At 48.2% G+C, this 27,937-nt stretch overlaps 2 protein-coding genes across 7 annotated transcripts in view; one reads left to right on the top strand and one right to left on the bottom strand.

Annotated features, from left to right (window-relative positions):
* Nucleotides 1–21,977, bottom strand: TAF8 (TATA-box binding protein associated factor 8). Of its 4 annotated transcripts, none has more exons than XM_044250737.1 (9): nucleotides 21,926–21,977; nucleotides 20,967–21,123; nucleotides 17,264–17,362; nucleotides 16,878–16,940; nucleotides 14,587–14,711; nucleotides 10,473–10,620; nucleotides 8,933–9,075; nucleotides 2,049–2,188; nucleotides 1–1,760 (listed from the first exon to the last, which is right to left on the bottom strand). In XM_044250737.1, the coding sequence occupies exons 1-9, from the start codon at nucleotides 21,968–21,970 to the stop codon at nucleotides 1,748–1,750; spliced, it is 933 nt and encodes a 310-aa protein (XP_044106672.1). In that variant the 5' UTR covers nucleotides 21,971–21,977; the 3' UTR covers nucleotides 1–1,747. The 4 variants fall into 4 exon arrangements, 3 of the variants coding, with proteins under 3 accessions (XP_044106672.1, XP_044106682.1, XP_044106696.1); XR_006384939.1 differs by lacking the exon at nucleotides 1–1,760 and adding an exon at nucleotides 3,769–6,274 and having other exon boundaries at nucleotides 2,101–2,188; XM_044250747.1 differs by lacking the exon at nucleotides 1–1,760 and having other exon boundaries at nucleotides 2,045–2,188.
* A 153-nt stretch (nucleotides 21,978–22,130) lies between these two features.
* Nucleotides 22,131–27,937, top strand: part of CCND3 (cyclin D3) — a 95,804-nt gene continuing 89,997 nt past the window's right edge. The window contains exon 1 of one of the 3 annotated variants that reach the window (XM_044250730.1): nucleotides 22,131–22,149. Coding sequence is in view for 2 of the 3 variants with exons in the window: in XM_044250731.1 (XP_044106666.1) it covers nucleotides 23,371–23,376 (6 nt within the window). In the remaining variant the exon portion in view is untranslated. Of the gene's footprint in view, nucleotides 22,150–23,137; nucleotides 23,377–27,937 lie in introns of those variants that run through there. The other 2 variants (XM_044250731.1, XM_044250727.1) reach the window with 2 other exon arrangements.

Here is a 27,937-nt window from a genome sequence, read left to right as displayed (position 1 = left end):
TTCTGTTTCATTTGCAGTTTTTATTATGACCTTTGATTAAAAGCTCATAAATCACATCCTTAATCTGGCTCTGTTTACTACTTTTTCCCTCCAAGAAGTCTCCCAAAGTTATAAAAAAATAGACATTTATAAATATACACTGAGAATTATGCACAGTTTTTACACAACGATGGTCGGGTCAATGTTTCAAGCTGTCTTCACCTCCCAGAGCCTCTCACCCAGAACACAATTTGGGTCTCTGATCTTAAAAGCAGAAGGGGCAACATTTTCCCAAACCTGCCTCTTTCCTTGGCAACATGGCATGGAGCAGGTGCTGGTTTTGGACAGTAATGGTGAAAGAGGAAGTGCAGAAATGCTGACGAGGGTGGCTGCCTCGAGGGCAGAGAACAGCAAGCTGGCAAGGTCTCAGCCCTGCACTGGCCAAGGCTCAAACCCAGGCCTGTAAACTTAACCGGCGAAGAATCGCCACGAGCCAAATCACAAACTCAGCAAGGGCCCACTCTGACTGCCATCCAGTCGACTGTCATCCAGAGTTTCAGGCCACTACAAAGCTGAATGCTTATTTGGTCCAGAGTGGAGGAATCCAAATATCTCCCCGGCATGCCATCTTTGGGGACTGACAAGCAGCTCTTTGCCTCTGGGCAATGGGATGGAGGGCCCTAAAGCAACAGTAAGGCCAGAGGAATATGGAACCTGCCGTCGAGTTTTTTGTTTTCAAATTCACCCAGAGCATGGAAGATCAGGAGAGGACTCTGGAAGCAGAGCATCAGGAAAGTTCGATACGGACCTCAGGATGCTAACCCAGGGAACAACTTGTTTATCCTGTGTTAACTTCCAGGTGTCACTGGCATTTTTCTTCTTTGGACTTTGGTTTTTAAATCTCTTCCTTTGGAGACCAGCCAAAGGGTATCAGCTTGTCCAGAATCTTCCTCAACACTTGGGATTTTTGGTTTGGGTTTTTGTTTGTAGAGTACATCAAGGATGAAGTCTTCTCTCCCCAGGAAGAAAAGAGGTTGATCAGATTCAGACGTGCTTCTGGAAGAAGACCCTGGCTTGGTCTGCAGGCTCCACGGTAAGGGGAACCACGGCCTTCTGTCCCTGCCAGCCTTCCAGCAGACTAGCCAGGCCCATCCCTCAAAATCTCCCCCTTCCCCACCCTCCCCATCAAATCCTTTTCCTGTTGTTTACAATCCGTGATTCCTCTACAAGTCACACCATAATATATTCACTGATTAGCGCTCATCAGAGAAAAGCTCTTTCCCAGGATGGAGCAGGACTTAGTTGGAAGTCCCCAAGCACACATCCCACAGAGGGAGAGTCGGGGATTAATCTCCCAGGAGAGAGTGCGGTCCTCCTTTTGGGAGCAAGTGCCCATGAGAGAGTCGGTGCTGTGCACGCGTCACTCTAACTCCTGTGTGTTTAACAGATCTGTGTGTGCCTGGTCTTCCACAGTTCAAAGGAATCAAGTCCTGTGACAATAACTGAAGTCACTGTCTGTTCTGGCGCCCCACAGTACGGCCAGGGGGATTAGGAAAGTCTGATCATTACCATCACGTCTTCTCCACCCAAAGATCCAGTGAAATTAGGTAGTCTTAATATTGAGCTGGCTATTAAAATCATGCCGGGTCATGCCAGCCACCAGGGCTTAACAGCGAGGAGGCCACCCTCTCTTCTTCCCTCCAGTGGCTTTAACTGCCCCAGGAGAGTGGTGTCCACGTCTCTGTACAAGGCAGGCTTCCTTCTCGGCTCATGAGAGGGACCTAGAAAGAAGAGGAATCCATGGAGCCTGCCTGGTAGGGGCGTCCCCACCTGCTCTCCTTCTAAGGGGGACAGCTCTAGGGCTGTGAGGGCTGGCCCCTGGGCCGTAGGGCACTCAACCTCTTTGCAACAAGAGGTACATGTGGGGGATGAGTGAGGAGAGGAAAAGGGAGAAGATTTCCTTTCCCTAGACTCAGACCCACTGGGGAGCCTCTCCTTTCTGCCAGGGAGCAGAGAAGACCACCTCGGTTGGCCAGAGAAGCCTCTCGGCTCCCCAGCCTCCAACTCACTTCTTCCTGCGAATCTTGGGTTTCTTCACAGGCCGCAGATAGGGGTTATCGATGACGTTCTCCTCCCCGTTCCGGCTGCCCGACAAGGAGGGGTTCTGCTGCAGGACAGAGGTGTTCTCCTTCTCGGCTCCAGAATCATCCTTTGAGTAAAAGCCGAAATAAAGCAAAACACCAATGGCATAAGGAAAGAGATCATGCCCAAAATAAGAACTACTATTAGCATCCCTTTCGTCAAGAAATGAGAAGCCCAGGGACCACCTTCTTTCTAATGTACCTATCTCTGCCCCGGAGAAGTAAGGCCCAGGCATGGACCAGCTAGCAGAGGAAGATGAGAACACAGCTTGGACACAGGGCAGCATGGAAAACAAAACTCTGAGTCTCTTGAGAAGGCAAGGACATGAGTTAGAACAAAGCTCTGGCAGGAGCAAGGAGTCAGAGGCAAACAATTAGACACTCAAGGAGGAAACCCGGCTTGTGTGGAGATAAAGAAATAGAGAAATGACCCATGATGCTTTGCAGGACAGAGGGCCAGAACAGATCTTGTGCACAGGGCCTCTCCTGGGCCAAACTGAATGCCAGTCATAACCAATTTCCCTCAGATTCTCAAATATCTGCTACCTGCAACAGGTACCAACGGTCATATTGCAGCAGAGGCCGAACATTCTTTGAGCCCTGAGGGTTCCCGCCAAGGCAAAGAGAGCACACAGGTGCTAACACGGGAACGTCAACGACCATCTGTGACCCGTGGCTCAGCTCTTTCACTGTTTGCTTTTTGAGGAAGGTGATTTGGGAGAAAAGTTTATAGGTTTACATATATTCCACATGATCTCAAATTAAAACATTTTTTAATCATAGTGTGTAGACATATTAAAAGTAGGTTGAAATGTTAAAAACTGGTTCTGGAAATATGGGTGATTGATTCTCCCTTATTTATACTCTCCTCTATTTTCCAAGTTTTTTAAAATGAGCAGAAGCTGCTGGGGAAGGGGGAGAAAAATCACACCAAGGCCTTGACCTAGAAGCTCAGGCCTGAGGGGCTAGAAGTGACCAGCAGCAGCTGATTGGGCTGCGCCCCCTGGTGACAGGCCACGGCTCCTGTCACTGAGATTCCTGTTTAGTAATTGAGGCAAAAGAGGACCTGACCTCAACCAGGAGATTCTGTTGTCCAAAGACAGCAGGGCAGAAGAGGACACTGTGACTGGATGACAGGAACAGCAGGCTCCCTCACAAGGGACAGCAGGCCGTGCAGGGACTCCTGTCTCAGGCTTAGCGAGCCTGAAGAAACTGGCTCCCTTCTAGGTTCCGCTCCCCAACCCCCCCACCCCAATTCTGTTCTCCCGCCAAACCCAGTTCCATCCAGCGTCCCTGTGTTTTCCCTCTCCCACAAAGTGACCTAGAACCACTGCGGACCTTCTGGAGGCTCTCTTAAAAGGGAATGCCCTCAGGCTAACCTAGCTCATGCCAGATGACCAGACCTCCCTGGGATATTTGGCTCCCAATTTTTCTGAAGTTGTTAATGGGTTGGTTTAGTAACTCACCCCTACTTCCCTACTGTCCCTTCTCTACCGGAAATGTCCTATCTTAAAGTAGTGGCAAGTTCCTTCAACCACAACTTAAGTGTTTCCTGAGATAATAAGGATGGGAGGGACAGTGAGGGGCACAAAAAAGCCAGCCCTGGGAGCTCTGCCAGAGGGCACTAGGCTTCCTTTGTTCGGCTCACTTGTCTCACAAGGCCAGGATGTGGGTCCTGAGTCATGGGACAACAGCTTCTCTTCTCCCAAGTAGAGCTGGAATGGCCACTTTCTTGCCTCCTTCAGGGACAGGCAGCCTTGAGATAGGGAGGGACAGGAGTATATAAAAGTAAAATACCAAATTCATGGAGATTTGCTTGAAAAAGGTGGGAGCAGAAGAGTCTGTCAGAAGCTCCCCAAGCCTGTGAAGGCCAGAGTGTGTGCGCTCTGGTAAGCCCCCCATAACCCCAGGTGACTGCAGTGCCTCACAGTTTCCAATGCCATCTTTCTATCCTGACCACTGCTGCAGGCTCCTCTCTGCCCTCACCTCTCTCCTGACTCCCAGGCTTGCATAGCCACATGCTCGCTCAACATCTCCACCGGGCCTCGAGAGGCACCTCAGACTTCCGTGCCAGAAACGAAACTCCAGCCCTTCCCAAGGCGACTCCGTCCTTCCAGTCGTTCCAGCCACAACTCCACCGTCATGCTTGCTCTTCTCTCCCAGACTCCCACAACCAAATCTGTTAGGATAACTCCTTGGCCTTACCTTCAAAATACGGGTAGAATCTGACCACTTCGGCTCTCTCTACTGCAGCTGCCCTGTTGGACCCTCAAGAGCTCTCATCAAGACTACCGCAACAACTTCCTAACTGACCTCCCCCACAGAGATCTTTGAGGAAGTTCTGGTATGTCCCTCCTCCATTTCACACCCTCCCACGACTCCCACTCACCCAATTAAAAGCCAGTTCTGAGAGCTGACTGCAGGATCTTAACTGACCTGACCTCAGCCTCCCTCCCACTGCCTCCCTCAGCCACAGTCCAACTCACCTCTGGGTTGTTCCTCAGGGCCTCTGCACTGGTTGCTCCCTTTCCAGAATGCTCTTCCCCAGATATCCACATGGCTCACTTGCTTACTTCCTGCAAGTCTCTTGTCAAATGTCTCCTCAGTGATGTCTACCCTGATTACCTTATTTAAAACTGAAACTTCCATCTTTCACCCTGGATCTTCCCCTTCCTTGGTCCCCTTGCCCCAACAACAGCATCTGCATCTTTAATATACTGTAGATGATTCATTTATATATTACATTCATTGTTTCTCCCCTCCCCCCACCCCGGCCAACACACAGGCTTCCAAAAGACAGATGTTTCATTAGTTCTTTTCACTGAGGCATCCCAAGCACCCAGAACGGTATCTAGCACATAAAGGTACTAAATACTTGTTGAGTGAATGAATGGTACATTGTTGATAAAGGAGCATCAAGTTTAGATATGGGTATTATCACAGAAGGCAGCTAGTTCAAATATACAAGGGGAAAAAATTCTCTTACACATAATTTAAAATGAATAGTCCTTTTATGTTCAAGTACATGGAGAAACCGGAACCGGATTAAACAAAGTAAACCACCTAGCAACAGTCCTTGAAAAAAGTGCTGCCATTGGTAGATAAAAGAATAATTTAAAATAGCAGTTATTTAATTCACTGTTAACGATGTCTGTAAAGCACAGATAGAAAACATAAGCATCTACACGGAGCTGGTCAGGTCCCATGGTTACGTCTACACAGTGGAACACAATGAAAGCCTAAGGAGGGCTGAAGAGGCTCCTGACATACAAATATGGAATGATCACCAAGATACACCAAGAAAGGGAACAAGGAAGGGAACACTGTGACTTGCTATTTGTGTTTAAAACAAGGAGGAAACTGTGTCTCTGGGAGGATACACAAAAGACTGGGAACACTGGCTGCTTGGTAGGCAGGGAAGCGGATGACAGGGAACAAGGATGGGGTAAAGGAGGGTGGCCATACATTTCTTTCTACATTGTGAATTTTGAAACATAGGATTGTATTTGCCATTCAACAGAATAACAGGAGTAAGTCCAATCAACTGTGTATCTGTTGTTGCTAGGATCCTTTTCTTGAGGTCTTTTCATTTATTTATTTTTATTAGAAGAGCAGGTGGTGGTACAGCCTAAAACGGTGGGAGGCTGGGGGAGCGAGCCGTCAGCTAGGCACCCAATGTACGCTGCTGAGACAGGTTTTCCTATTCCTGCTTGTACTTGTGAGGAAACAGACTCAGATGTTAGGGAATGCCACCCAGGTCATGTTATCTGGAAAGCAGCGCCATCTGGATCGGAGGCCAGGCCAGCGTGACTCTGAGGGTCAGCTCTTCCTCCTCTCTGCCGTCTGGCTTGGCCTCTCGGCACCCTGGAGTCCTACAGCAGCTCCCGTGTTCCTGTAGCCTCGGCTCATTCATGGCCATGACCTGAACTCTGTCACCACCTGCGGTGTCCAGTCACATATCTGCGGACCCTTTAGCTACTTGGTACTTACAAAGGGATGGTGGTTTTGCTTAGAGGATGCCTCCTGTTCATAACGTGAAACTCATCTGAGTCCACGACCACATCACCATATCGCAGACCAAATTAACTGAGTCCAAAACAGAAGTGGAGAATAACAAGGTCCTCTGCTTTAGGTAAAGCCATGGGCTTCCAGCCCTAATTCAGAAAGGAATAATCCAACATTAAAGAGACATGTGTTCAAGCAAGGAGGCCCACCGGCAAATAACGGAAGACAGCACAGGTTGCGTTCCACCCGCACACTGGGGCTGCTGGCTGCCACCTGCCACATGGAACCCTGGAGAATGTGCAGAATGCTTGGTCCAATGATAACCACCAAGGTATCCTTTGCTTCAAAGCCAGGGCCGGCCTTAAAGGATGGATGAATATGGTAAGCGGACCACAGGGTCCCACAAGCCTTAAAGGCATTTCAGCTTCTAGCAGCTCTGTAGCTGTACTTGGCACTTTCTCAAAAAGATGCAGAAACACGAGTGGGGTTTTATCCTTGCACGTGCTGAGGACAACACCTCAATACCCAGATGAGAACATCCATGAGCTCTGACGAGCACGACTCACCCACTTCGGTCTCTGTGCTCGCACACTTGGTCTCCTCCCCCGAGAATGAAATGCCCCTAACAAGACAAACCCCTCCACCATGCCCTGGCCCCTAGAGCCCTTACCTCTCACCTACCAAAGAACATCAGTCCAAAATGTTTCTTTCTCTCCTGCATCCACTTTTCCTCTCTACCAGATCATCCCATCAGCATACTGACATCCTGTTCTTTTAGCTTAAAGAAACAAACAAAAATAAAAACGGTTCTCTTAACCCCTTAACGTTCCCCCTTTGGCCACCTTGAAAAAATTGTCTATAAAAGTGCTGTCCAGGGGCGCCTGGGTGGCTCAGTGGGTTAAGCGCTGCCTTCAGCTCAGGTCATGATCTCAGGGTCCTGGGATCGAGTCCCGCGTCTGGCTCTCTGCTCAGCAGGGAGCCTGCTTCCCTCTATCTCTCTCTCTGCCTGCCTCTCCATCTGCTTGTGATCTCTCTCTGTCAAATAAATAAATAAAATCTTTAAAAAAATTTTAAAAAAAAAAAAAGTGCTGTCCAGGGGCGCCTGGGTGGCTCAGAGGGTTAAAGCCTCTGCCTTCGGCTCAGGTCATGATCCCAGGGTCCTGGGATTGAGCCCCGCATCGGGCTCTCTGCTCAGCGGGAAGCCTGCTTCCTCCTCTCTCTCTCTCTCTGCCTGCCTCTCTGCCTGCTTGTGATCCCTGTCTGTCAAATAAATAAATAAAATTAAAAAAAAAAAAAAAAAGCGCTGTCCAGTGGAACTTTCTGCAATGACATCAGTGTTTGCATCTGCACGGCCCGGTATGGTAGCCACTAGCCAGAGGTGGCTATCTGAAAAATGGCCGGTGTGACTAAGAAATTATATTTTTAGTTTTATCTCAATTATATGAATTTCATTTTTTTTTTTTTTTTAGATTTTGTTTTTAAATAATCTCTGCACCCAATGTGGGGCTCGAACTCACAACCCCAAGATCAAGAGTCACACACTCCGCCTACTGAGCCCACCAGGCACACCTAATTTCAGTTTAAATAGACACAAGTGGCTACTGTAATGGACGGCACAAGTCTGTACTTACGGAGTCCAGTTCCTGTTCTTTTTATCCTTACCCATTCCCAAGGAGCTCACCCAGTCTCACAGTTTTAAACACAACCTACAAATTTGCATCTCTATCCCTAACAGCTCCTCAAACTCCAACTCCTATATCCATCTCGCCATGTGATATCACCACCAGGTGTCTAATAAGCATCTCAGGGTATCCTGTTTCACTAGAACACCTGCCTCTCTTCCCAGCCACCTGGCCCACCCAGGGCTTCCCTATCTTGGCTGAAGGCAACACTATCTTTCCTGTTGCTCAGGCGAAATGCCTTGCATTCCTCTTTGGCTCTCTCTCTCTCTGAACTCATACTCACTCCATCGTTTGGCTCTGCTCTGAAAATAGTCTAGAATCTGACCAAATACTCTATCTGACCACATCTCATGGTCTTCGCTTCTATTACTCCCACTGCGTTTACTGCAGAGCCTCATAAGTAGAGTATCTGCTTCTGCCCTTACTTTCTGCAGTCCACTCTCAATACAGCAACCTGACCACCTTGTTAATAAACTTCCATCAGACCCTGACCTCCCCTGCTCAGCATTCCCAATGGCTCCCACCTTACTGAGTAAAAGCCCAGTGTTTAATACAGTCTTTAAGATGCAACTGCCCTTGTTGCAAGATCCCCTTGTTCATGCCTCCTTGATGGCCTTGAGGTTCCTCAACACAACGGCTCCCACCTCAGGGCCTTTGCATCTCCTGTGCTCTCTGCAAGGAACGCTCTACTCCCAGCTGTGTACAAGCCTTGTTCCCTTCAGGTCTTCCCTTCAGTTGTCACTTTGTCAGTCCCCCTATCCAGTACCACATATCCCCTCATGCTTATACTACTTCCTATCTCCTAATTTATCATTTTTCTTAGCTACACGAGGGCACAAAATTTTGTCTATTTTGTCTCCTATGAATTCCTCAGTACCTGGAACTGTGCCTGGCTCTGGCAGAAACCCGTTCAGTATCTGCTGAATGAATGAGTGATCCCCACGACATGGACTTGTCTCTTAGGCAAGCACTCATGTCACACTTGGATTATCACAAGCCCAACACACAAGTCCCTACCACAAAGCCAGAGACCTGGGGTGGGTCGTGTCTACTTAGGGTGTCAGGCTGTAGGCAGCACGGGTGTGTTTTGGGGGTATTAAGAAGCAGAGAGGAGGCAGGACCCACCGTGCTGATATGAAGAGGGAGGTTCTCTGTGTCCGTCTGCTCATCCTGCTCCGAGGAATCTGTCTCTTCCATCTGCTGCATCTCCAGCTCCGATGGAAGAAGGGCTGTCAGGTAGGGGATGGTGAAAGGCCTGGCAGCGATCACTGGGGAATGGGAAGAGAGGGACCATTCTAGTCACAGTGTCCCCGCCGTGGGCCAAGGGCCTTCTGACAGTTCCATGAGCGGCAATAAACAGTCATGGCTAACGTGCTCTGAACCTTCACCACAGGCCACTCAACACCCCATGCGCTATCTTTAATTCTGGCCCCCACCCTATTCAGTGCAACTGCCCGCCTCATTTCACAGATGAGGACCCTGAGTCATGGAGTGACCTCGTCAAGCACACAGAGAGTGACAGTGTGGCATCTCAATTTGGGCACTATGACCTCAGAGCCCACTTTCACCACATATAACTAAACTCAGATAAAACTGCGGCTGAATCCTAGCAAAGCGTCAGCTTTATGATCCTAGACCCAAGGTCAGTTAAGCTCTCTCAGCCTCGTTTCTTGAGTGACGGTATTGATCCCTAGAGGCTAAAGGACTCCAGTCTAAATACTGGACCGGAAAACTCTCTACATGTATCCATCCCCTCAGCTAGAGGGCACTTCAAGTATGTGAGCATTCCAGTTCTTCCAAAAGGCACTGATGAAAAGAAAAAATTATGAATTAAAAAAAAAAATTAAAAGCAAGACATCATCTATGTATACTTCGATGGCAGAACATGACATGCAGGAGACACTCTGAGATGGCTTTTGCTGTGCCTCTGATGTAGGGTCCCATGTTTGGAATGAGATAGTGTGCATTCTATCTACCAGCTGTGTGACTTTGGGCAAATGACTTCATCTCTTTTCTCTAAAAGCCTCTAATGGTGGTGGGAACGGTCCCTGACTCACAGGCTCGTGAGAGGATTCAGTGAGAGAACATAAGGGAAAATACTGGTGAACACTCTCATTTCCAGGCCAGGCCCACAGTGAGCCTCCTATAGGGCCTTGCTGACTGGATCAGTCACCCAAACCCATCTGTCTCATTCTCCTCTGGCAAAACCGAGGCCCACAGTGATGAGGTAACGTCAGCACCCAGATGAGAAATTCAGTGACATGGAGCCTGTGAAAGAACATGGTGAAGGCAGAGACAGGGGTGGGGGACGTGGTGGGGAGGGTTGGGGAGGTGTTTGATAAGTGCCCTGCTGCCTGCCTTCCGTGTCCCTCCTACTCCCAGGGCAGCCACTTCTGCTGGGTGAGCCTCTCTGAGGCCTACTGTCAGTCATCCTCGAGGCAGCCTGAACTCAACCTCAGACAGCCGATCCCAAAACGGGCCATAACATTTTACAGTCACCGGTTAGGGACAGGCCCCTAAGACCTCAGAACAGGAACGTGCAGCACAAGCTGCCCCCAAGACAAAGACAAAGCTTGCATTTCTTCCTCTCACGCTGAGAGATAGGAAAGATGGAATGATTATTTCAAATGACAAGACAGGATCCCCAGAGGGGACAGACTCTCACATGGAAAAGTGCTGACGTCATCTTTGAAAAGACTCTGGGTCTCGCCTGTCTTGGCCATAAAGCGGGTGAGTGCCCGCTCCACATCTCGTCTCTGGGATGCAGCCTTTTCCCGCAGGACCTGGTAGTCTGACACAGGCTCACGGTACGTCTGTAAAGAGAAGAGCAAGGACACTAGAGAGATACCAATGGATCATTCTTGCTGTTGCAATCTCCTTTCACCCTTTCGATGAGTGGCCCACTGACGTCAATTGAAGCCAAGACCCCCAAGGGCAGTAGAGGGGCAGAAAGAAAATGATGTAACTATTACCAATATTTGTTTTTGAGCTTAAAAATTAAGAACTGCACATTTACTATGACAAATGCCCCTGGGCCTTCATTGGCTTCTGTGACAGTTGGTCTCAGGCATTAGAGACGCACCCTGAAGGGAGAGTGGGAATCCCCCCGGGAAGCCGTGACAGGGAGCCACGTTCCACCTCCAGTTCCACCAGTGTAAGGGGACATCCCACAGGAAGTGAGTGGCTGCTTATGTATTGGGTTTTTAAAAACCAACCTTTACAAAGTGGCTATGTTGTTCCAAAAGAGCCTTAACAAGAAACCCAAGACTGAGGCTATTAATGGAAGTGTGAGAGAATGAGAAAATGGTGGGCTGACACTCTGGCTCCTAATTATGGGCTCTTTGGCAATCATGTCACCCAGTGAAAGATGACCGAGAGCTCATCAATGATGAGAAGTTAGTGTAAACGTTTTAAACTGCAATGGTAAAACTGACATTTTAACTATGAACAAAAAAGCAACTGCTCTTCATGATATGGAGATTCAATTTTTTAAAGAGGTACTAGACCCACTTGGCAGCATCTACTACAGCTGAACTCTGGTATTCCCTGATGACCCCACTGTCCAGGCCCTGAGTATATATTCAGCAGAACGCAAACATACATGTATCGAAAGATATGTCATGGGTTGAACGCTACGTATAAAAGTCCGAGTATCGGGGCGCCTGGGTGGCTCAGTGGGTTAAACCGCTGCCTTCGGCTCAGGTCATGATCTCAGGGTCCTGGAATCGAGTCCCGCATCGGGCTCTCTGCTCAGCGGGGAGCCTGCTTCCTCCTCTCTCTCTCTCTGCCTGCCTCTCTGCCTGCTTGTGATCTCCGTCTGTCAAATAAATAAATAAAATCTTAAAAAAAAAAAGTCTGAGCATCTGGGGCACCTGGGTGGCTCAGTGGGTTAAAGCCTCTGCCTTCGGCTCGGGTCATGATTTCAGGGTCCTGGGATCGAGCCCCGCATCGGGGTCTCTGCTTAGCGGGGAGCCTGCTTCCTCCTCTCTCTCTTTCTCTCTCTCTCTGCCTGCTTCTCTTCCTACTTGTGATCTCTGTCTGTCAAATAATAAAATCTTAAAAAAAAAAAAATTCTGAGTATCTGACAGTTTATATACAGAAATTGCCAGAATGTTCACAGCAGTGTCATTTGTGGAAGCCAAAACCTAGAGAGGACAAAAGCCAAAAGATTATGCATATGTTAAATAAACTTCAACTACACCCAGCGACAGACGAATCTCAGAGACAGAACATTGACTGGAAGAAGCCACGTAGTTTACATAAAGCACAACAACCGACAAAAGAGTTTATGGTGATTAAAATTAGATTACCTTTGGGGGGCTAGTTGCTGAAGGGGGATGGGAACCTTTAGGAAGGCTGGCTTAGGGTGTTTTGTTCTTTTTTTTTTTAAAGGTTTTATTTTTTATCAATCTCTGCACCTATTGTGGGGGTTGAACTTACCACTACGAGACCAAAAGTCACCTGCTCCACCGACTGAGCCAGCTAGGTGCCCAGTGGGTTTTTTGGGTTTTGGTTTTCTTTTGTTTTTAGCTCAGGTACTAGTTCAACAGGCGTGTGCACTTAGTAAAAATTCATCAAATTATACATTTATTATTTGTGCTTTTCTGTACGTTTGTGATATTTTATTTAAAGTATACTTTTAGGGGCGCCTGGGTGGCTCAGTGGTTTAAGTCTCTGCCTTCAGCTCAGGTCATGATCTCAGGGTCCTGGGATCGAGCCCCACATCGGGCTCTCTGCTCAGCGGGGAGCCTGCTTCCCCCTCTCTTCTCTGCCTGCCTCTCTGCCTACTTGTGATCTCTCTCTGTCTATCAAATAAATAAAAAATCTTAAAAAAAAAAAGTTTAAAAAAAATAATAAAGTATACTTTTAAAAAAAGAGGTATTGGAAACATTCCCACTGTTGTCAATGTTAATTCAAGTGTGTCGCCTATATGTATGCTTCCCCTAGCTCCACTGAAACACAGAAACAGCATTTTCAGATGTGTTTAAAATTTTCCCCAAATAAAAAATTGGAAGGGATTGTGAACGTACTTGTTAAAAACATTAAAATGCAAGATCTTGGGGAGCCTGGGTGGCTCAGTGGGTTAAGCCTCTGCCTTCGGCTCAGGTCACAATCTCAGGGTCTTGGGAGTGAGCCCCGCATCAGGCTCTCTGCTCAGTGGGAAGCCTGCTTCCCCCTCTCTCTCTGCCTGCCTCTCTGCCTACTTGTGATCTCTCTCTCTCTGTCAAATAAATAAATAAAATCCTTAAAAAAAAATGCAAGACCTTACAATTATTTTTAAAGACAACCATTTGACATTCAAGAAACTGGAATTTTAGGGGCACCTGGGTGGCTCAGTGGGTTAAGCCGCTGCCTTTGGCTCAGGTCATGATCTCGTGTCCCGGGATCGAGTCCCGCATTGGGCTTTCTGCTCAGCAGGGAGCCTGCTTCCTCCTCTCTCTCTCTGCCTGCCTCTCTGCCTACTTGTGATCTCTCTCTGTCAAATAAATAAATAAAATCTTTAAAAAAAAAAAAGAAACTGGAATTTTAACAGAAAAATTTTAATAAGATTCTTCAAATAACCGGTTGATGAGAACGAAAACAATTACGTTTATGATTTTTTAAGGGCAACCGATGATACTGCACAGCTTTGCAATATGCCTTTTCAACTATGAGAGCTGTTCAAGAACCAAAGTAAACTGACCTTAGGATCAGACCTCTGACTTACTATCCCCAGTGTCAAACCACAATTCCAAAAAATAAAGAGCAGAGGCGATCCCATGGCTGCCACTGTGGAGGAGCAAACAAGTTTCCTAAACCTTTAATAGGGGTGAGATGATCTGTTAATATATTTAACTTTGGCAGAGTGCTACATTAGGGTCATGTCAATAAGCAAACAGAGGAATATGGGCTTAATACTTTTACTGACAAAGAGACACTGTATAAGAGTGGGAGACTGTTGTAGGTTCAACTGTGTCCCCCCCAAAAAGAGATATACTGTTGAAGTCCTAATGCTGGTACCTCAGAATATAATCTTGTTTGGAAATGGGGTCATTGCAAGATGTAATCAGTTAGCATGAGGCTGAACTGGAGTACGTTGGTACTAGTCCAACAGGACTGTGCCCTTAGAAGAAAATGGCAGCGTGCAGAGAGATACAGAGAGTGCCCTGTGAAGACAGTGGAGGGACGCATCTAGAAGTCAAGGAACACCACAGACTGCCCATAAGCCACTCAAAGCTAGGAAGAGGCAAGGAAGGATTCTACAGGTTTCAGAGGGAACCTGCTGACACCTTGGTTTTGAACTGCTAGCCTCTCGAACTGTAAGACAATTCATTTCTGTTGTGCTAGGCCACCTAGTTTGTGGCACTTTTTACAGCAGGCAGCCGTACGACACCCATACAGAGACTACTGGTCAAGGACGATGGCCGTGTTGCAGTGGTGGGTGACCATCTGTTTCTGAGGTGTAGAGAAATGTCCTGGAGGACTTGCCCCAAAAGCTGCCTAATGGCCATATGTGCACCAGGACATGGGGTGGAAGTGAGGACAAAGGAGGTGTATGAAGACCCCTGGGCACAGCACACCTCCCCAAGGGGAGGTAAACTGTGGATCTGGCAAATGGGAGCACATTCGAACCCTGGAGAATGTAATCCTCCTTTGCCAAACTGTGTGTCAATAAGGAAAGACGTGCTGAGCCCTGAACCGCCCTTCTATCAGCAAACTCTTGGACTCCAGCCTGACAGTCAGTAGGAACTGACTACTTCCGCATTAGTCCCAGACCCCAGTGTGGCCGCTTCACTCACCGGAGTTTTGATGTAGGTGTGGGGGTCAGGGAACTCGGGAAAATGGCTGGGGATGTGCGGCGGGTGGGGTCGGTTCTGCCCTGCAGTGAGGGCCTTGGGGGTCACCGGCTGATTGGTCACTGGAGCTGCAACAGAGTTACAAGGGGTTATTCTACCACCCCAGGCTGTGTGTCTCTACCCTGTCCCCACTTTTCTCAAAGTAAATGCTGGACCTCAGTGCTCTCCCTGTACAACAGGCACTTTGTACTTCTATCAATAAAGGGCCTTTAACGGCTTGAGGACCTGAGAAGTTCGCCCCTGCCACGCCAGGCCCTGCTGGATGACCTGGGGTCACAGTCGCACGTACGACAATCTGATGGCATGCCGCGTAGGCAGGTGAGTGGGTGGCTGTGACAAGTTACATACATAAGGGAGACGTGGAGGAACTAAGGAGACTCAAGTGGGCTAGTGGCTCTTTTTCCATAGAACCCAGATGACAAAGACAAACCCTGAGCCACGCAGGGTAAGTCAGTATGGGCTAACGAAAACAAGAAGGGATTAAAAATGGTCCTTTCTGGAGCGCCTGGGTGGCTCGGTCATTAAGCGTCTGCCATTGGCTCAGGTCAGGATCCCAAGGGGATGGAGCCGCACATCAGGCTCCCTGCTCAGCAGGAGGCCTGCTTCTCTCTCCCCACTCTCCCCTGCTTCTGTTCCCTCTCCCGCTATGTCTCTGTCAAATAAATAAGCAAAATCTTAAAATAAATAAATAAGTAAATAAAAATGGTCCTTTCCACTCTACTCTGAGAGTATTTCTTACGAGACCAGTGCTCTAACCCCTGAGCTATGGAGCCATGACCGTATTTTTTTTTTTTTCCAAAAGCTATTTCTTTGTATTTATTAACATTTTTTTCCAATTTATTTATTTTCAGAAAAACATTATTCATTATTTTTTCACCACACCCAGTGCTCCATGCAAGTCGTGCCCTCTATAATACCCACCACCTGGTACCCCAACCTCCCACCCCCCCGCCACTTCAAACCCCTCAGATTGTTTTTCAGAGTCCATAGTCTCTCATGGTTCACCTCCCCTTCCAATTTACCCAAATTCCCTACTCCTCTCTAACGCCCCTTGTCCTCCATGCTATTGGTTATGCTCCACAAATAAGTGAAACCATATGATAATTGATTCTCTCTGCTTGACTTATTTCACTCAGCATAATCTCTTCCAGTCCCGTCCATGTTGCTACAAAAGCTGGGTATTCATCCTTTCTGATGGAGGCATAATACTCCATAGTGTATATGGACCACATCTTCCTTATCCATTCATCCGTTGAAGGGCATCTTGGTTCTTTCCATAGTTTGGCGACTGTGGCCATTGCTGCTATAAACATTGGGGTACAGATGGCCCTTCTTTTCACGACATCTGTATCTTTGGGGTAAATACCCAGGAGTGCAATTGCAGGGTCATAGGGAAGCTCTATTTTTAATTTCTTGAGGAATCTCCACACTGTTCTCCAAAGAGGCTGCACCAACTTGCATTCCCACCAACAGTGTAAGAGGGTTCCCCTTTCTCCACATCCTCTCCAACACATGTTGTTTCCTGTTTTGTTAATTTTGGCCATTCTAACTGGTGTAAGGTGATATCTCAATGTGGTTTTAATTTGAATCTCCCTGAGGGCTAATGATGATGAACATTTTTTTCATGTCATGACCGTATTTCTTAAAAAGGTGCGAGCATGAAAAGAATGAAGAGAAAAAAATCTAGTATATTCTCCTCAAGGTCCTACAGGCCCAAACTGTTACTCCCAAGTCAGTTTATGGCACTCACTTCATCTAAGGGAGAAGTCATCATTTGTATAAAGGGACAGAGTAAATATTTCAGGTTTTGCCAGCCATATAGTCTGTCATAATGACTTTAACTCTGCCATTATAGCATGAAAGCTCCAGGGATAATAATTAAACATGGCTGTGTTCCAATAAAACTTTACATAAACAGGAAGCAAGATGTATTAGGCCTCCAGGCCATAGCTTACTTGACTGAGGGAAGAGTGAGACCTTTCACATTTTTCAAACAGCCCTCTTCTGGGGTTAAAGCACAGCAACACCTCAGAAATGGATTACCTTTCTGGTGACTGAACTTCGCACCTTAATCCTATTAATCTAAATAAAGATCCTATTTCAGGTAGCCCCAAATAATGGAAGGGAGCCCACAATGGGAAGTAGCTGCAAATCGATCCTTGCCCTCTTCAATGAAGTCATTCCATAACCACTGATTGAGCACTTACTGACGACCTCAGTTCAAAGCCACTTACGGGCAGTGATGACCATCCTCTGAGACCGTTTCGCATAAGCAGGGAGAGTGTCCACATTGAAGCCTAAGAAACAGGAGAACAAAAATAAAAAATCACTAAAGGGGGAGTGATACTGTGGAGAAAGAGTGGAGACCCCCAGCTTGAGTGCTTTGCGGCCACTTGAAAGCAGCTCCAGCTGAATCCCCCAGCAGGAAAGTAGGAAGTCTCTTAAATAGAGTCAGAGGAACCCTCTTTTGAGGGAACCCTCTCTCAAGCTAAAAACAAACCAGGAGACTCCTGAGGAAACTCGACACCTGGCAGACAGGGCTAACTCTTGGGGACTCTTCTTTCTCTCATAACCCCAACTCAGCTGCACTGGACAACTGGAAAACTGGAGGTGTACTCACCCATCTCAACAAGCGTGACCACGATGTCTGACAGTGTGGGCTGCGTTCTGGCTGTGTGCTCACAGTAGGACTTGGCACTCCTCCCGATTTCTGAAATGTCTAGCAAAGGATCAAAGGCACAAAGTCTTATTCTCTGTTCACACAAAGTTAAGTACAGAATTATCGTAAGAGCCAGCAATTCCACTCCTAGGGATACACCCAAGCGAACTGAAAACAGATACTTGTGCACCAATGTTCACTGCAACGTGATTCACAGTAGCCAAAAGGTGGAAACAACCCAGTGTGCATCCACAAATGAATGGATAAACAAAATGTGGTCCACACATACAATGGAGCATTATCTGGCCTTCAAAGGGAATGAAATTCTCATACAACATGGAAAAACCTTGAAAATGTTAGGTAAAGTGAAATAAGTCAGAGACAGAAAATCAAATATTTTAAGATTCCACTTATATGAGGTACCTAGAAAAAAAGAAAATTCATAGAGACAAAAGGTGGATTTGAGGTTACCAGGAGCTTGGCGGGAGTGGGGGGGGGTGGGAAGTTAATGTGATGGATATAGTGTTTCTGTTTATTTATTTATTTTATTTATTCATTTGTCAGAGAGCACAAGCAGGGGGAGCAGCAGGCAGAGGGAGAAGCAGGCTCTCACTGAGCAGGGAGCCTGATGCGGGACTCAATCCCAGGACCCTGGGATCATGACCTGAGCCACCCAGGCATTCCATAGTGTTTCTGTTTAGATGATGGAAAAGTTCTGGAAATGGACAGTGTTGACAGTCATTTGATATTGTGCATATATTTAATGCCACTGAATTGTTCATTTACAAATGGTTATGCTTGTAATGCTATGTTATGTACATCTTGCCACCAAAAAAGGGGGAGGAGGAACAAGTCTTTGTTTTTTCTGCCTGAAATTGAATTTCTATTTAAGAGTTATGCGGGCACCTGGCTGACACAGTCAGCAGACCTGGCAACTCTTGATCTTGGGGCTCTAAGTTTGAGCCCCATGTTGGGAGTAGAGATTACTTAAAAACAAAATTAAAAAAAAAAAAGTTATGCCAAAGTTCTTCAGGGAAAAGGGGAGGTATGAAGCTGGCCTCCATAACTGGGCTTCAGAGGTGGATAGGCAATTCCATGAAAACTCTGAAATTGTGGTGAATTTTACATACAGAAAAATTCTTTTTCTGGGGATAGGTTCAGAGATTTCATCAGATACAAAAGGAGCCCCAAAAGGTAAGGAGCCCCTGCTCTAGAAGCCCTCATGGTTCAGAAGTTAAAAGCAAGTGGTGTTTGAGAGGGAAGAGTGTCGAACTGAAGACCCACGACCAACTCACCACTACCCAGATCCTGGCTTCCACACCCGAAAATGGCAGGAGTAGGGGTGCCGCATCTGTTTACTGTGGGGAAAGTCTAATTAAAATCCTGATAGACTATCTTAGAAACAAGCCAGGTAGCATTTAAAATACCTATACCTGGGGCACGTGGGTGGCTCAGTGGGTTAAAGCCTCTGCCTCCGGCTCAGGTCATAATCGTAGGGTCCTGAAATCGAGCCCCGCATCAGGCTCTCTGCTTGGCAGGGAGCCTGCTTCCTCCTCTCTCTCTGCCTGCCTCTCCGCCTGCTTGTGATCTCTGTCTGTCAAATAAATAAATAAAGTCTTTAAAATAAATAAAATACCTATACCCATTTGGCCTTTCTCTCTCTCCTTTTTTTTAGCAGATCCTAGGATTTCAAAGGATATGTAAAAGAAATGTAGAAAATAATATTCAGAGACTTGGCTCTGAACACAGTCTAAGACAGGAGTCCCTAGAAACTAAGTGACTGTAGACAACAAACACAAAAACTGCCTGACAACTAACGCAAATGCTGAAACTTCGATATCCAGAGCTCCTGACAACATGGAAATGCTCAAGTCTCAGAAGACCCCAGCTTAAGCTATCCATCCTTGGTATTCCTTGGAACAAAGCGACAGACTGTTTTCAAGCCTTTCAGTTTCAATATTCACAGCTTTCCAGCGCCACTATTTCAGCTCCATCCCCCCTCAGTGGCAACTATTTCTTCGGAAAGAAGGCCCTCTTGGTCAGTGATGTCAGAAAGAGCTGCCTCAACCATGAGGACCTTTAAACTCTGAATTCCAACATCCTTCCAAGAACTGAATTCTTCTCTGCTGGGAACTATTTGTCCATTCTTTTAGGACAGAAGTTCTCAAAGTATGGTCTGGGAATCCCCAGGCAGCCCTGAAATCCTTTCCAAAGTCCACAAGCCAAAACCATGTTTATAATGAAATGAAGACATTGATTTTTTTTACTCTCATTTTCTCCTGGAGTCTTCCAGAGGCTACGTGGTCTATGATGATATCATGGCTCTGATGGAACAATGAAATGTGGGCTTGTATATGTTTATGTTTAAAATTTTTCTCAATTTTATTTCCTAATGTGGCAAAAATTACTCTATATAAAGCCCATGTAGACAGAACAACTTCTCAGGACCCTCAATATTTAAGATGCTTTTTTTTTTAAATTTTTTAAATATTTAGGAGTCTAAATAGGTTATAAGACCCAAACATCTGAGAGCACTGCTTTAGAAAAACATTTGGTATTTAAAAGTTCTGAACAGGGGCGCCTGGGTGGCTCAGTGGGTTAAGCCTCTGCCTTTAGCTCAGGTCATGATCTCAGGGTCCTGGGACCGAGTCCCACTTTGGGCTCTCTGCTCAGCAGGGAGCCTGCTTCTCCCCACCCCCGCCCCGCCTGCCTCTCTGCCTACTTATGCTCTCTCTCTCTCTCTCTGTGTCCAATAAATAAAATCTGTAAATAAATAAATAAATGTGCGAACATCAGCTGCAGAGAGTCATCTCACCTCAGACCACGTCCTTCCTGGGGCAGCCCACATCGAGTGCCTGATGGAGAACTGAGTACAAAGGCAGGGCCTTTTCAGCCTGATGAGGCGTACTCTGAAAGGCAACGACTGCTCCAGAGCTCCCCACTGGGTTAGCTAATTCTTTATTTGGCCTGCATTGCAGTTAACTTCTCCCTCTGCCTAAACCTTTTTCTCACTTTCATTTGTAAGTGTTGATCCCTCATGAGACAACTTAAGTAACCCCATCTCTCATCCCATCCTACCTTCCACCACCCACCCCAATAAAACCCAAGCAAGGAAATATAATGCACAAGCAGAAAAGCCTATGTGAGACCATTCCAGGCTCCTATACCTCAACCCATTTCAAGTTGTTTTCCATTCTGTGAACTTTATTTGCCCTCCCTCTTTGTATCGCATATGATACTATTTGATTATCCGATGTATAGCATCTATTCATGGGAATTCATTGTGACTCTGCAACAAAACTCTACTTTGAGTACAGAGAACAAGCAGCAACAACAGCACCTACAAATCCTCAGGAGATTACAATGTTCCTAACATCAAATGCTTTACATACACACCTCACTTAACCTCACAACTCCGTGAAATACAAATTATTATCCTACTTCACAAATAAGGAAATTGAAGTTCAGGAGATTTAGTGACTTTCTCAAGCTGGGAAGTGGCAGAGCGATGACTTACACCCATATCCCACTGATTCCAAAGCCTGTAAGTCACTTAACTACATTCTTCTTTTTCCTAGATCCTCGCTAACACTATCAGATTGCAGAACACCGAACAGATTTTGGTTGACTCCAAGAAGGCAGTCTGTTGTTTCCTGGTACTTACAGCTCTGCAGCATCTCTGTCAATGTTTCCACGGATGCTTTCTCAGCACTCTCGAACCCTGCCTCTGTCAACAAGGAGCTCACAACCACCTGAAGGGTTCGCCTCCGGGCCAGATGGTAGTTGTCAGCAGGGTTAGTGGATTGTTTACTTCCTGATCTCTGCCAATCAGCACCCCATTAAAAAAAAAACAACAACAAAACGATTTTCGCCCGTAAGACAAGGTTGCAATCAAATAATTCCCATATCATCAATGGCAAGCAAAGGTTCTTTCGCTAAATATTTATCAGTGCTTACTAAAATAAAATTTAAAAATGCCCCTGGTGTTTAGACTTACAAACCCTGGCCAGCAGAGTAATAATAATCGAGTACCCAAGGTGCTCTAAATACCAAGGAGCTACCTAAAACTTAAAATTCCAAAAACACAAAATGTCTACTTTTTACTTTCTATTTTAGCAGATTATCAAAATATATAGCTGAAAAAACATGCATGATGGGATTGAATTCATGCCTTCTCCCAGAAAACAATGCTCTCTCTCTTGTTCCTCCCATCTCCACACCACTTCACTAACAGGAAAAATTAAACACCACCACACGACGCTGAGGAGAGAAAGGCAAAGGACAGCCGCTCAGGAAAGTAGGAAAGCTAAATATTTTGAAACCGGAATCCCCCCAACTTCGGCTGGCCAATAAGAAGGCGAAGCCAGCCTCTTCGGACCAATCAGGAGGTGTTCCGGGTTCCCAACCCCCAACAGGGAAGGAGCCAATCACTACACAGGTCCACCAACTCCGGAGGCCGTAGCCAAGTCCCCAGGAGGGGGGCTTGTAAGGCCTGAAAGACGCTCCTCCACTTGGAGCTCATTGTGGGGCTGGATTTCTGGCTATGGGATTGTTGCCCACATTAGGGGGAAATTACAAAATGCCCAGACTCTCTCGCCTCGGCCCCGCGCCTCCCGCCCTTACCGTTCCGGAGCCACCGGCCCCGGCAGTGGCCGCCGTGTCGGCCATCTTGCTCTGGCGTAATGTGTGCGGGCGCAGAGCAGTATGGGACTTGTAGTCGCCGAACGGGGAGGGGCGGGGGCGGGGAGGAGGCGGGGCGGCGTGCACCCCTACAAGCTTTCCTAAGCCCAAGTGGGTGGGTGGTGTGTATGTCTCAGGATCCCGGCTCACGTGACCTTCAGTGCGTGGTAGGTTCTTGGGGCCCTAGTGAGCGTCGGAATTGGCTAGGAAGATGCGCCCGCAGCATCACACCTATTCCTAGATGAAATCGTTTCTCAGAGCACATCCTTGGAACGCTCCAAACTTGGTTGGTGTTAGCAGCACCTGGCTGTGTCCCGCCCGGTGCCAATGACTCACTCAGTGGGGAAGGGGCCTGGAAATTCGTACTGGGAAGCTCTCCAAGTGAGTCTCCTGACATGGAAATTTGGAGAAGTCTTATTTCGTGCTGACAACCCCGCAGCCCGCCAGTGGTCCGCTCGGAACTGGAGCCTACCGACCTGCTAGCCCAGGTCTTCCTCTGCCTTCTTGCCCTCAGGCCGCGGGTATTTGCGGGGCGAGGCTGGAGGTGTGGGCGTCAGGAAGCTGTCCCGTGCCCGCCTCACTCCCAGGGCGCGGCGTAGGCGCGGGGCTTGTGTTTTTAAGCGTCTCCGTCGCTCATCAACCACTCCGGGACGGGATTCTCCGTGCAGGCACCGGGGGCCGCACCGCTCCTCGTTCGGTTCCGTTTGCGGGTGCCTGGGAGGGTGCAGACGCTGGCTTTGAATCATAGCGCTCGCAGGCTGTGGGACTTCGGGTGCATTCCTTAACCACACTGTGCCTCAGTTTACTTGTGCGTGTTGGGGGGTATGAAACTGGGGTGGGACTGATAAAGAAGAAAATAAGCTAATACACACAAAGGGTCTGGCACAGTGCCAGACGCGTAGTAAGCGGTCAAGAAACAGCACCTGAAGTTGTTTATTTCCTGCGCGACGCGTGAATGACTGGCGAACGCGCAGAGGCCTGGCAACCCGCGCCGCACCCGCCCCGCAGGCGCACCTGAGCCTGGGGGCGTTCCCCGCCCCCTCACCGAGGGCACTAGGGTCGGGGGCTGCAGGGCGAGCCGCGGGCGGCCGGGGGAGGAGTCAGGCCCTTTAAACTTCAGTGGAGCCGAGCACCCAGCCCCTTTGTCTCCCCCGCCCCCTCTTCCCCACTTCCTGCCCAGCTTTAAACTCGGGATCCGCGGCGCGGCGCGGACTTTGTAAACACTCGGCGCCTGCGGGGGTGGAGACTCTTTCTGCTGGGTCGCCTGACGCAGCAGTGCACGCCCCTCCCCACGGCTGGAGGTGGCGACCCCCTACCTCCCCAAAGACAGAAGTCAGAGGCGACGGGAGAATGAGGCCACGATCCGTGCTCCGGGGGGCTCACCTACTATGGAGGTAGGCTTGATGGCTGAAGAAGCCTAGATAGATGCGGTGTCAGCCTCTCCCCCCTTCGCTGGGGCCTCCAAGTTCGGGCTGGACGCCTGGGGCGAGTAGAGTTGGGTCGGTTAAGTGGGTCCCCGCGTCGTCATCACCTCCCCGTTGTCCCCCAAAGCTCGGCTCCGTTGCTCTCTCGGTGAGCTGTTCGGCACCTAGTCGAAGAGCAGAGATGTACCCCCCCTCCCCGAAGCCCTGGGCCCTATCCCCACAGCCGCTCTCTAAGCTGACCTAGAAGCCCATTGGCCTCACTGGGCTTTCGTTCTTCATACCTCAGAGATAGGGATGGGAGGCTAGTAGGAAGGCAGAGCCAATGTGGGCAGGGAGCCTTCCAAATCTCCTGCCAGCGAGAGCAGAGGAAGGAAGGAGGTCAGAAGACAGGACTGGAAGGAAGGACCCCTCAGTGTTTGTCACTCTGGTGTCTGATGGGTATACTAGCCTCTTCTGGTTTTTTTAATGTATTGCCAAGAAGAGTAACTGAAGAACTTGGTTGCTGTTACTAAGGGAGCATAATGGTTTCATCTGCAAACATTGAGCACCTACTATCGGTCTGGAATTCGTGGGATGCTGAGGGTGCAATGATGTTATTCATCTATGTTTAGTGTGCATCATGGAACAGAGATAAAGTGCCAACTTGGGCTGGCTAGCAAGACTCCAGAGAGAAGGGGGCTTTGGAGTTGGATTCTGGGTGAGGGGAGAGTCACCAGGCTGAGAAGTGGTAGGAAGTCTTTGGGGGCCACCTGTTCATTCGGCAGAGTTGTACAGAACCCTGACTGGTGTTGGACCTTGGGGTATAATGAGGACCCAGAAGGCATTCCTGCTGTCTTTCACCTGCTGTCTAGGTATGAAGAAGAGGTGGGAATGAACAGGATAAATTCAGGGATAGGCAAGTGTCTGGGCTGGTCCCTAAAAATCCAGGAATCCCTAGCTGCGTGCAGCTGGGGGGAGTCTGCTTGAGAGTTATGTGACCATCCACACAATGTTGGGGTACCCATTCCTCATTCTTGGACCTTAGGACTGTTTCCACTGTTTCCTCTATGCCCCCAACCTCAGTTCTCTTGGGAACCAGACACGTACAGGTGAAGAGAACTAGGTCTCCCATTGTGTCCCTGCAGCTCTGTCGATTCCTAGGCTCCTTGGAGAGATGACTGATACAACATTTGATTAATTCATTCACCACTTGCTAGCTGTGACCATCCTCTGCACAGGCTAGATGTTGGGGACATAACGGTAAACGAATCAGAGCTTCTACTCTGCCTGGAACTTCCAGTCAAAAGCATCTCTGAGAATTCGAGCAGGATCCTAGTCCTTGAGACCATGACTGCCTTGGTCCTTAGTGCCTCTTTTTTGTTTCCTTCCCTCAAAGGTTCAGAACACCAGCTAATGCTTATTAGTGCTGTGGGGCACCCTTCTAAATGTTTGGAGTGTAATGTCCTCTTTTAATTTCCCTAAGTCCTATGAGGTCAGCACTAGAATTATCTCACTGTGTAGATGGGAAAGCCTAGGCACAGAGGAGGTGAGTCATTGTTCTAGAGTACACCAGAAATAAATGGCACAGCTGAGATTGAAAGCCAGGTCACTTGACCTGGGAGACCCTGTTCTTAACCCTAGGCTAGTTTGTCTCCCTGACTGACCACATAGAATGTCCACTTAAGCCAGGGACTTAGGAGTTTCTGAAAGGACCTGTATCTTGGGTGGTAGGCAGGAGAGAAACTTTGTAGCAGAGTGTGGATCCTGGTAACGGTTTACATGGAGCCCCAGTAGATCTGTAGTAGGCTTGTAGGGACAGCACTGAGCTGGTATCCTTTCCTTAAGGCCGTGTGTGTGTGTGTGTGTGTGTGTGTGTGTGTGTGTGTGTGTTTTCTTGAATAAGCCTCAAGAGGAACAAACTGAAGTTTGATGCAGGAAAGGAGGCAACATAGGTGTGATGTGCCAGAATCTGAGGATGTGGGACACCTGGGCCCCTCATTTGGTGGGAATCTTTTAAGAGTATCAGAGACTTTCATATTCTAGATTCCAAGAGGAACAGTCCCAGCCTGGTAGTTGAGTAAAGAAGATAGTCAAACAGTAGAAGATATTCGCTTCTCTAGCCCACAGCTGCTGCATCTCAGAGCTGCCACCGTGTATCTGACCCACTCCCTCCCAGCAGGCTGGGACCTTGCCCTGAATATGAGCCAGGCCACAGGGCCAAGGCTCCAGGGATTCCAAGCCGTACCTTTCTGGAACTCTAGGTGTTTCTCGAGAGTCCTCTGCACAGATCTGGGCAGGCCTGAAGTGGTCCCCCTCTACCTGTAGTCAAACCACCTTGTGCATCTATCGGGGCGCCTGGGTGGCTCAGTGGGTTAAGCCGCTGCCTTCGGCTCAGGTCATGATCTCAGGGTCCTGGGATCGAGTCCCGCATCGGGCTCTCTGCTCAGCAGGGAGCCTGCTTCCTCCTCTCTCTCTCTCTGCCTGCCTCTGCCTGCTTGTGATCTCTCTCTGTCAAATAAATAAATAAAATCTTAAAAAAAAAATTAAAACCACCTTGTGCATCTATCTTTGAGAGAGAGGCCTGTGTTGGGGGTGAGGATGGGTTTTGAGGCTGGCAGTTGAGGGTAAAGGCCAAGATAACAGGTAAGCAGGTTGTGAAATTCAGAACTATATAGACCTCCAGGCCACTTCTGCCATGCATACTTTCCTCCCTTGTCATAGGGTGGGGAGCGGTGGAACCCTAGGCATGCCCCAGCCCCCTGCCCCAGGCGCTTTCTTGGCTGGGGAGAACAGGTTGTACTCTTGAGAAACCACAAGAGGAAGTTTAGGGAGGGCTGGGGGTGGGGAAAGTTCTGGGGCGCCTGCCAAGTTTCCCTTTCTCTGTTCAGCAGGAGGTATGTTTATTTTGGTGTGTTTCTCTTACCCTCAAAGACATTTAAATTTTAAACCCTCTGAGTTTCAAAGAGCTGTCAAGACCTGCGCATTACAGTGGCCCCATTACAGTGGCTGGGCTGGTGGTGGTGGAGGCAGCGGATGTTGGGGGATTAGAGGGCGGTTGGCCAGTGTTGGGGGGTGTTGGGGAGGGGCTGGCAGAGACACCTCTGGAAATGAGACCAAAGTAAGGTACCCTTTTATTGGATTTCACCCAGCATTCACACTGCCTTGGAAAGGCAGCATAACTCCAGAAGGTCTTCTCTCCTTTTCTTCTCTCTCTTCCCCAAAGCACCCCCTCCAGCCCTAAACTCAGAGGAATGCACTTATAATGGTCACTTAGGAGCTGAATGAGGCAGCCAGGAGCTGTCCCAAATGTTTTACTGGCCTTATCTCACTTGATACTCATCACAGTGCCGGGTAGTAAATATCCCTGTCCCCGATTTGCAGACGAGGAAGCTGAAACCCAGAAAGGCTAAGAAACCTCCCCGAGGTCACACAGTTATTAGTAAGTGGCAGAGCCCGGATTTGAACACTTGGTGTATTTGACTTCAGAGCCTGTGCTCTTGACATTTAAATTAATAGCCAAATCAGAGCATTAGTATATATCAGACCTGAACAATACTGTATCATACCAGACCTTGAAGAGTAGGAAGTTGAAATTCAAATGACTTTGCTAGGGGAAGGGTGGCTTACATAGAGAACCGGAAGGTGTTCTTTGGAAGGTAATGTATTTTAAAAGGATCACCAAGTGAAGAAAAGATGCAGTGGGTGAATGACTTAAGTCAGATTCTGAATGGTTGAAACAAATGGGGAGACTTAGGAAGGATATTGTAGCTGTGTTCAAGTATTTGAGAGGTTGTCTTTGGAGGCCCATAGGTAGGGAGCAGTGCGGGGAAGACTTGGAGGACTTTGGAAGACTTTTTCCAAAAGACTTGGAGGACTTTGGAAGACTTTTTCCAAAAGACTTTTTCCAACTTTCTAACAGGTAGTTGCCTGATCCCCGTCTGAAGAAGTGAGTTCCTTGTCTGCGGGGCTCTAGGGCACCTCAGGAGGGGCTTCTGCTAGTGAAAAAACCTCGAAGCCCCTTCCAGCTCTAAACTTCCCATTTGATTATTCACCTGCTTCCCCTTCTGGGTCATCCCTTTGCTCCCTCTGCTCTCCTCCCCATGGCGATCCCCATGTGTCCACCAGGTGGGGCTGTTGCCCAGTGTGTTGTCCATGGACTGCTAGACTGGGCCAAAAGCACCATCTGGTCCTTCAGCTGCGGGCTCGTTTCATGGGGCCTCTGCCCCACCCTTTCCCCAGTTATCTGCACGAGGACCCAGGGAGCCACTTTTGACCCAATGCAACCCCCATAAAATGCTCTCTTAGGTCTGAGACCGTGGGGCTGCTCCTTACCCTAGGGGCCCCTCCCTCCCCACACCTTCTCTCCCCACCCCACACTCCTCATCTTCCTTTGCCCTTGAGATAGAAGGACCTGTGTGTTGGGAGCAGAGGGCAGGGCCAGCAGCCCTTGTGGGCATGGCCCTTCATAGCCTTCAAAGGCATGACACCATGTTGTCTCCTTTAAGGGCCTCAAAAGCTGCCCCTCACTTGCTCTCAGTGGCCACTTCTCCCA

This window comes from Neovison vison, chromosome 1, assembly GCF_020171115.1.
Source record: "Neovison vison isolate M4711 chromosome 1, ASM_NN_V1, whole genome shotgun sequence".
Lineage (NCBI taxonomy): Eukaryota > Metazoa > Chordata > Mammalia > Carnivora > Mustelidae > Neogale > Neogale vison.
The sequence above is the reverse complement of the archived record's forward strand: the minus strand, read 5'-3'. Positions and strand labels throughout refer to the sequence as shown.